Source organism: Bactrocera neohumeralis, chromosome 6 (assembly GCF_024586455.1).
Source record: "Bactrocera neohumeralis isolate Rockhampton chromosome 6, APGP_CSIRO_Bneo_wtdbg2-racon-allhic-juicebox.fasta_v2, whole genome shotgun sequence".
NCBI lineage: Eukaryota > Metazoa > Arthropoda > Insecta > Diptera > Tephritidae > Bactrocera > Bactrocera neohumeralis.
The window spans coordinates 28,741,744-28,752,039 of record NC_065923.1 but is presented as its reverse complement, the minus strand read 5'-3'; the positions used below and the strand labels follow the sequence as shown (position 1 = coordinate 28,752,039).

The 10,296-nt window shown below is 33.7% G+C and overlaps 1 protein-coding gene across 1 annotated transcript; it reads right to left on the bottom strand.

Moving 5' to 3' along the window:
* Window positions 1-322: 322 nt before the first annotated feature.
* LOC126762928 (uncharacterized) lies at window positions 323-3,378 on the bottom strand. The gene is made up of 2 exons (XM_050479979.1): window positions 3,296-3,378; window positions 323-628 (listed from the first exon to the last, which is right to left on the bottom strand). Exons 1-2 carry the CDS (start codon window positions 3,338-3,340, stop codon window positions 407-409), a joined length of 267 nt encoding a protein of 88 aa, XP_050335936.1. The 5' UTR covers window positions 3,341-3,378; the 3' UTR covers window positions 323-406.
* Window positions 3,379-10,296: the final 6,918 nt, after the last annotated feature.

The following is a 10,296-nucleotide window of genomic DNA, read 5'->3' as shown; positions in this document are numbered from 1 at the left end:
CATACTTACATATATAATACAAACATATGTACATATACAAATTTAATGAATATAAGCACGTTGCGTTCGTAACGAGGCAATAACTTTTATGAGGCCATCAAATATGTTTCTTACTCATCCGATTCGCGCGCTCGCCTTACGCATTTTTCAAACGGTAATTGACGCCATGCCGCCGCTATACAAATAAACATACACACAGACAATTATTGAGACCATGCAACTGGGTCAGTTGCGCGTGTCCGCCTTGAGTATGACAGAGCGGAAATCGACTTTTAAAATCACACGCGAAATGTTGGACTGCCACGTTAGAAAAAAAAGACACTTTCCGGATTTGCTACACACATTTATTTACATTTGCATTTATCTATGTACAACAATCAGTATTTCCAGGTGTAAGTTTCCGTGGTTAGCGCCCACCTGCACCGGCGCCACCCTTACCGCCGGCACCAGCACCGAAACTGAAACCCGCACCGAAACCGGCGCCGCCATCAGCGCCACCTTCGCCATCGGCACCACCGCCTGCGCCGCCTTTCGCGCCCGCGCCTATGCTCATGCCAGCGCTCGCCCCGGCGCCGGCCTCACCACCAGCACCGCCGCCGCCACCTTGGGCGTTTGCACAGCTGATCGCCTAGGAAGTTGAATAAAATATGAAATAGTTTTTTTGTTCTTTATGCATTTTTATGATGGCCTACTGATAAGCAGTAGTTTAGGTTTTCTTCCATTTGATTTGCTGATAGTAAAGTTATTTAGCTGAAATTCGTTATTTATCTTTTGAATTGCGGTTAGTAGTTCGAAATAAAAATAAGTCAGCGCTTGACCTTCTAATTTACATGGATCTGGCGAATTAGGAAGTTCTATGAAGACCAGCTGCCTTAAATGGATTATCGTAACCAAAATTCTCAAAACTATAGAAATTTTTAAAAAATGTATGTGAATTTTTATGGACGTTGTTTGCGATTTGTTTGGAAAATATATAGTTAATTTTTGGAAAATATTTTGAAAACGTTTTTGTAAAGTATTGGAATTTCTTCCAAAAAAAAAAAAAATAAATTTTTATTTTTATAATTTGAATTTTTGGAAATTTAAATTTTTTAATCAAATTCTCAAAATTGCTGGAATTGTTTCTAAATTTAATTTTTTATTTGTTCGGAAAATATTTTGAAAACTTTTGGAAAAAATTTCAACATTATTTGAAAATTTCTGAAAAGTTATTTAACATTTTTTGAAAAAAATATTTATTTTTTTGTGGAAAAAATTTTAAAGATTATTTTTAAAATTTTAATTTTTGGAAATTTCAATTTCTTAAGCAAAATTCCCAACATGTTTAGAGATTTTAAAATATTTTATTTTAAATTTTGTGGAAAATATTTTAAATTTGTTTAGAAAATATTTTGAAAATTTTTGGTAAATAGTATTTTGAAAATTTTAGAAAATATTTCAAAATTGTTTGGAAAAATTTTTCAAATGTTTATTTATCAACTTGATTATTATTGATGGGATTTGTTTTGATTTAGAAAACAGACTTGGCTCAGAGTTTAAAAAATTGCTATTGATTTAACGGAAGTGTATAAATTAAAAAAATTGTGATTTCTATTTTATACACTTTACAAAGGGTTTTCATTAATTTGAATTTTTAAATTTTTATTATATGAATATACATTTTTTCCGAAAATATTTAATATTGAATTTTTTTTTAACAGTACGAATTTTAAAATGCTTAGTATGTATATTTATTGTGTTTTTTCAAATTAAATAAATATTTAAAATTTGAATTATATTTTTTAATTTATTTCAATAACGTGATTTTTTAATTTTTTATTACCTGAATTATATTTTTTCCCAAATTTATTAATTACTAAAATTTTGATTATTTTTGTAAGTTCTTTCAGTAATTGAATTTACAAATTTTGATTACTTAAATTTACAAAATTAAATTAAATTTTGTTTTAAAAATTTCAATCTTAAAATTTTTCTTAAATGAATTTAATTTTTTACCGAAATTATTTATTATCAAATTTTTTAATACATTTTTTTAAGTTTTTTCTTCAATATTTTGAATTTTGAAATTCTTCTGTGTGTTTTTTATTTTTGTCCCTATAATTATCAAAATTTATTAAAAATTAAAATTATTATTAATTTTTTTGAACTCTTTCAATAATTGCAATTTTAAATTTTTTATTAAATTAATTTATTTCTTCCGACATTTTTAGTTATCAAAATTTGCATTAATTTTTTTCTTCAGTTTGTTTAACCTTTTGAAATTTGAAATTTGTATTAGGTGTATTTAATTTTTTTTTATAATCAAAATTTTTATTAGTTTTTTTTAAGTTTTATTTTAATATTTTGAATTTCGAAATATTTGTTTTTTATATTAATTTTTTGTTTTTAATTTATTAAGTATTAAAACTTTTATTATTTACTTTTTTAATTACTTTAATTAATTTTAATTTTTAAAATTTTTATTACGTCATATATTTAAGCATATTATTTCACATTTTTTTGCATTATTTTTGATGCAATTCCTTATTTTTTTGTGTTCTCGATTTATTTTTTTATTTATTTTAATTTCATTTTTTGTTCAAATTAAATTTTGATTTCTTTTAAATTGTTTAATTTAAAAAAAATTAATTTTGAAATTTATATTTGGTGTATTTAATTTTTTTCGAATTTATTAAATAATAAAATCGTAATTATTTATCCTAAATACTTGTACAGATTTGAATTTTCGATTTACATTTTTTGTTAAAATTATTTTTGCATTTTTTCAATATTTTGAAATTAGAATATTAATTAAATTAATTTGATTTTTAATTGAATTTATTTTATAATTAACTTAATTTTTTTTTAACTTCAAAATTAGCTTTTGAAATAAAAAAAAATGTGTTAAAATTTATGAAATTTTATACAATTGCGTTTTGAAATTTTCCTTTTATGATTTTGTGTGAATATGTTTTCGAATTTTTTCAATATTTATTAATTTCAATTTCGAAAATAAATTCAATAAATATTAAATAAAAAAATTGAAAATAATAAAAATTTAAAAAATTCGAAAACATTTTTAGAAAAGCTTTTGAGGTTAAAATTTTTTCTAGTTGTTTGTTGTTTCACTCGTAAGCACATACATATTTTAATTTAACAAAAGGTTTCTTACTATTTTTCCATTATTAGTTCTTGGTATGTTATTTTTTTTCAAATTATTTTATTAGAAGGTTTATATTTTTGTAAATTTGAAATTTATTTTTTTCATTTATATAAATTTTTTATTATTTATTTTATTTAAATATCTCCCACTCACCAGCAGCACCAGTACCGCCAAAAATATGCCGAAATTGCTCTTCATTTTCAGTCGTCAGGTAAAAACAGATTTCAGGAACTACTCATTCGCTTACCGTTAGCAGCTTATTTATACCAAAATCGCTCTTCTGTGCTATACCAATGTATATCATTCCTTAGATTGTTATCCCACATTTCGGAAGTTCATAACTGTTGCATGTGCCATTTTAAATGCTTTGTGCAGCGGTAAATTATGTCAAATGCTGTTTCAATGGATCCAAACATTCTCATTTACGGTATTCTTGATGCTATCACAAGGTTCTATCGTCATATAAATGTTAGTTTTCCAATTGTTTCGTTAATAATTTTATTTGTTTTCGTGTAACTTGAAAGCGTACTGCGGAATATTTATTGCTATATAATCGCTAATTATCGATTTTTATCTGAGACATGCTTTTGGCGTGTTATGAATATGATTATTACTCATAATTGGGGGTAATGAAGTAATTTAGCAACAAATTTGCTACTAGATAATTAAGCGGAAACATTGTTATGGCTGCTGTTGAGTAATAATTTTGCAACAGTGGGGAATTACGACGAAAAAAATATAATTTCTATTATAATAATAGAAAAGTCATGCGCACAGGGTGGTACAAAAATCATAAAAGCACACCTAACTAATTTGAAGAAGTAAAACTGTTAAAAACGCATTAGTATGTGGAACAGAGGACCTAAATGAGTGATTCGATTACCTAAAAGGCATTGATTAACCAATTTCACTTCCCATTGCAACTTAATTTGCCTTCCACTATGTACATAGCCTCACCCTCTAGGAACTGAAACTGGCCGCTCGCAACCTCAAAACTAACAGATCGCCCGGTTCGGTCGGAACTCAGCAGACATGCGAAAAACAATCGCAGCAGAACAGCCCGCAATATTCCTAGATATGTACAACGTTGGCCTCGAAGCTGGAATATTTCTGAAATTTGGAAGAAACAACGAATCAGCAAGAGAAAAGGGGATCCCAGCTTACCATCAGCATACCGCCCACTATGCACGGTCGACAAAACAGGCGACTTTTATTCGATACAGATGAAGGCACCAAGAGTTACTTTATCTCGAGTGGAGTACCACAAGGCTCGGTACTAGGTCCCCTTTTATGGAACATAATGTATGATGGGGTACTAAGGAGACACCAACCGAAAGCTATTAAACTAGTTGCACACGCAGGGCAAAAGACAGAAGTCTTGCTTATAAGTACAAGAAAAATGGTGGAAAGTATTTCTCTCACCATAGGGGAGTGCCAGATTCATTCACAGCCACACCTAAACTATTTGGGAGTAATAGTAGACTTAAGGCTCAAATTTAAGGACCACCTAGAATACTCTGCAGGTAAAGCGAATAAAATCCTGAATGCCTTATCAAGAATGATGGCAAATAAAGGCTGTGTGCGTTACAGCCGGCGTTTCTTACTCGCAAAGGTAATGAGATCGGTTGTATTATAAGCGGCTCCAATATGGATCCAGGCGCTAGGCATCATAGCATATGCCAGACAAATAAACACAGTCCACAGGCTGACGGCACTAAGAGTTATCAGTGATTTCCGAACAATTTCAAGCGATGTAATAGCCAGATGCCCATTGACATCCAGGGTGACGAATACGAGCGAGTGTACAAATTATCAGGAGCCAAAAGAACTCAAAGGACGGTGGACCTACTCATACCGGACTCATACCGGATATCCATTCTTGGATCGACAGACGACATGTGGACCTGGATTTCCACCTAACTAGCCTTAGAAGCTATCTGTACAGATTCCAGCACGACAGTAGTCTGAATTAGCGGAAAAAACGGTCGACAAAGCTCTATGAAAGACTACTTAAATTTAAACTAGAAGAAGCTATCAATTAAGCTGGTGGACTCTCCCTCATACAGCACGGCTTTAGACCTAGAAGGTCTACTCTACACGCTATCCGAAGCTTCATTGAAAGTGTAGAAGTCGCACAGTGTAGATGCCCCAAATACAAGTGAATAGCTCTGTTGACGACTTTAAACGTTCAAAACGGCTTCAATAGCGCGAGAAGGACAGACATGATCGACGCTTTAGAAAAAAATTTAAAATACCCGATTACCTCAAGTCGTGGTCCGGAGCTATCTGAGTAACAGGAAACTGCTGTACCAGACTAGAGAGGGACAACGACAAATATAAGTTACGTCAGGAGCAGTACACGGGTCCATTTTAGGCCCAGACCTGTGTAACATTTGTTATGGCGAAATACTAAAACTTGAATGCCAAACTAATCTTATTGATTCGGCTACGCGGATGACATAGCAGCAGTAATCACAGCCCGAGACACGGAGGAAGCCCAAAGAAAGCTGAATCAGGTCATGATTCGGACGTAAATATGCCTGGACTCACATAACATCCAGCTCGCTACAGAAAAATCTGAGTTACTATTGCTGACGAACAAGCACATTCCTCTTGCAATAAGCATGCAAACGACTAAGGATATTCTAAGGACACAAAAAACTTTGAATTACCTAAGCGTAAAACCTTCCGGGTAGAAATCCAACACGCCGCAGGCAATTTCGCAATTTTGCAGAAGTCATCCAAGTGGCACATACCGTTGCTGCGACGACAGCTCTGATGTAGTGAAAGGCATTTTCTCCACCATCCCCCAGCAAACAACAAAGAAATGTACCTAGGCTAATGTGTCTATATATTGAAAAAGAACGTACCCTCGGAAAACTGCTGAAATTCTGCGAAAGCTGATAACTAATACTGTCTAACTACCTTGGAAAACAGCCTAATTAATTTTACCACTTTCTAAGCAGTCTAAACTCCTCTAAGCTAAATATTTTAACTCCGTGTAAACAAAATACTTTTTGCGTGTGGCACTAATTCCTTTCAGCTGCCTCAATGTCAAATTCAATTTCCGTGCAAATGGCAAACATTTTCTAATTGTTTACTTCGCTTAATTCGCCACGAGGACGTCGACGCAAATAAACCTTGACCGACAAATGTCTATACTCCTTATCTATGCACTTGCCATGGCATAAAAATATCGAAAAGTACAAATTTGTTATTTATAGTTTGCATTCCAATGGCAAAAATTTCAAAATTGATAATCGCTTGATTTATATTCTTTTAATCGCACGTAAATACGAACACACAAAATTAACCTTTTCCGGTCGTTGACTGTGAGCAAAGCTCGACAGAGTCGACGCTACGGTTATGATAAAAGTAAGCGAGTAACAAATAGACCTAGAGCGCCAAGTAAACATCGGTCTTTCTAGTAATCTTCTATAAAACGCGTGCGTGTACGAGGACTTTGTATAGAAATTCATAAATATTTACTCGTATTTATGGCATAATGCGGGAAGTGTTATTATGATTTTAACACTTAAGACCGTTGGAACTAAGGCTATATATTGTATATTATGTAGATAAAGATGTCTAACAGAAGCTCTTCGAGAAAAAACTGTTATGGTAGGAAGAAGCTATTACTTTGTTGGTTTCATGGCAATAAATGAAACTGCTTAGACGTAGAGACTTAGTAGACAGATATTAAGTGAGGTTAGATGAGAGTGGTGTTTCAAGAAACAAGACTTAAGACGAGTTAACTCTTTGAAATCGACGTTTTATTCATATGTTTTCAATACATATTTTGAAAAACTGTTATTTGCCTAAAAGAAATCAGATACTGAAGCGTATATTAATTCCTGTTTCTGGAAATGTTCCACGTTAGAGAAACCGAATCTGCGCCAACATCAATGTTAAAACTTGAAAGACTGAACATATGTTTTGCAATACCTATGATAAGCTATAAATGGGCAGAAATATTCGAGAAAAGCTTCGAAAATGACCACCTTCCATTATACATATAAAAATAACCTTAATGGCAATGGCGAAGATCTCGATATCGTTAGTATAATAGTTGGACCATTTGCTCCGAATACAGAAATAAAACTTGGAAAAACTTGAAAACTTTTTTCTCTCAGGACGAAGAGCTAATTTTAACATTACCAAAAACTACCAGGCTTCAAAAAAAATATCGACAACCTTTTGCTAATAAAAAAGAGATAACAAAGACTCACTCTGAAAGGAGTAGATGTGATGTAGTTTTCTATTATAGTAGTCTCATTTTCCACATAATGCTGAAAGCTCTGTCCCTCCTTCAATCTGAAAACAAAACCTGGTTTGGTGAACAGAGTACAGTAAAAGAACAAATCTATGGTTAATAATGATTTTGTCCAAAAATTCAGAAAGTCATCGGATGATATTCACCACCATTTTGCAGGACTATTCGAAGTCCCTCAACTAATGTCACAACATCGATTACTTTTAGCCAGCAATAATCCGCCGAATATGTTCTTCCAGGCGCTAATCGACTCGGGCATCTCTGCGTAGATAAGCGACTTGACATAGCCATACAAAAAATTATCCAGCGGTGATTAATACGAGTAGAACGATCTTGAAAGCTACAGGCATACGAAGCGAGATAATGCGCTCACGAAAAGTTTACTTCAATAAATTGATTGTTTCGTTTGCAGTAAGCCATGTAGTGTCGTATAGTTGGAACCAAAGGTCGTCCACATCAACATCCTCCAAATCAGGCATGAGAAAGTCTTTAATCATGGCTCAAAAGCATACCCCATCGAATGTAATATCATGGACAGGGTTTATTTTCGCAAGAATATGAACCAATGATTCACTCTGCCCATAGAGCACACCAAGTGACTTTTTGTGGATGTAACGGTGTCTCAACAAAGTGGCTTGTCAATACTTCAAATACAATAATTCCGTTTTTAACGTATTTAATCAACTAAAAGTGGGCTTCGTCACTGGAAAAAAAAATGCGAAAATCGGGATCGGTGGCCATCTCTTGTGTTGTTCGACTTCAATTCTTGCACGATTTGGATTTTGTAAAGCCGCGAACCAAAATCCTTCTGCAAAATCTTCTTAAAGTGCATGGACAGAAATCCACTTGTGCGCCATGGCCGATGGGCTCATTTGGATCTTCTTCGATATTCTGCTCCACAACAGCAATATTCAATAGCGTCTCCCTATGCCATCTCTGAGGATCTACATTATTCATTAGACCACGAGTAAACGGGGTACCCATTCCTAGTTACTTGAATTAGCGACTCTGCTGGGCGATTATGTCGACCAATGCCAAATCCACTTGCTGTGCGTTGTGGCGGATGGTCTCTTTCAGGCCTTCTTAGAAGTTACGCTCCACAGTGTCAATACTTTATATGGTGCATACTTTCCGAGGATACACATAAAAGTACATACATATGTATGAGTATATACATATTTATATGTATGTATGTATATCGGCTATACTGTAAGCTATATATCTTAGAAAAATTTGTTAGGTCTTAAAGAAACTGAAATGAAAGCAACCAAATACCAGCCTCACATAGCCGATATTATATTCGTTATTCTGCTGGAATTTATAACTCAAATAACGTGCGGAGTATGAGATATCTCAATGAACGCATATACTATATTTATATCGTCTCAATTATTATGCTTGTACTCACATACCCACCCACGTATTTAACTTGAGATACTCAAAATCACCTGCGTTAATTGCCAAATAAACACGCCGCGATTATGTGTGAGCTGTCAAATAAGCGCTCGTGATAATATGGCGTGAGTCTAAATATAACTGTACAAAAAAAGCATCTGACAATTGCAATGCACACAAATTATAAGTACATGCGAACGACGTACAGTGGAATCAACTTATTTAGAAAAAACGGAGATTAACTAAGCAAAAATTGCAGTACTCGAGACTGGACTGGACTGCGGCGCTCAGCCAAAAGTTAAGTGCGCATTTTCACATTTTCGTCTAAAACGCCGAGTTTTCGTTTATTTGTGTGCGTGCGAGTGTGTGTGTTGCATGTTAGCTCTGCTTCTCTAATTGCTATTTGCACTAGACTTGGCACTTTCAATGCCCACAATCAGGCGGCGGCCGAGACAGCCGAGACAAGCGCACACACAATGCAATCAATAATCAATAGTAATCACTAATCAGTAATGAATGAGGACGCCATTTACGATTGAATTACAGCATATCTACTACGTAGTTGTAAAGGCATGTAACGTAAAGCAAATTTGTATGTATGTGTGTGTGTGTGTGTGTATATAATGAGCGAATGATAGTGCGACGCCTACAAAGTACCGAAATTAAGTGGTAAATGCGAAGATACACACACACATACACATACATGCACGTATTACAATTGTGCTTACTACGTCGTTAAGTTTGTAAGAAACGCTACGTAACGTAACGTACTTATGTATGTAAATAGCTAGGCGTCTATATTTACATGTGATTTTAGTTGTTTTTCTGTTTTTTGTTTTTTAAACAAGTACATACAAACATGTAAAATATACATATGTTTATTCATGTACATATGTACATACATACATACATATATATATGTACATATATACATATGCATACGTGTGTTTTATGGCGCTTGTGGCTTTATCAGGCTGCCGCTACGGCGCAGCGGCCCTTCAATTTATGAGCCGGATTATTAACCAACGTCAGCAGCACAGGCAAATCACCCGCATGTCGGCAAGAACGGCACACACACACACACACGCATACTTACATAAAGTCACCTGCTTACGTATAGACATATCGACATAAGTACGTAATGTATGTATGTATGTATGTATGTATGTATGTATGTATGTATGTATGTATGTATGTATGTATGTATGTATGTATGTACGCAGTTCGCAATTCTCATTACACCGTTCTATGGCGTCGTTATGAATGAAGTGCCCAACAATTAAAATAGTAAATATTCATTTTTGTGTTTGTGTGTGTGTATGTTTTGTGCTTTTGTTTTGATTTTTGCTTGCGTACTTGCGGTACGTGTAAGTATGTAAGTATGTATATAGTAAGCAGCGTCAAGAGGTGTTTGCTCTCTGCTTTCATCGCTTTCAATGGCAAATGTGTTATAACAACAACAAAGTGAGATAAATTATTTTGCGTT

What these genes read in the sequence shown, in the direction of transcription:
- LOC126762928 (XM_050479979.1), bottom strand. Translation starts at nt 3,340, where the DNA reads ATGAAGAGCAATTTCGGCATATTTTTGGCGGTACTGGTGCTGCTG. An exon ending in TGGCGGTACTGGTGCTGCTG is followed by an intron (nt 629 to 3,295) that starts GTGAGTGGGAGA and finishes TCAACTTCCTAG; the next exon opens with GCGATCAGCTGTGCAAACGC.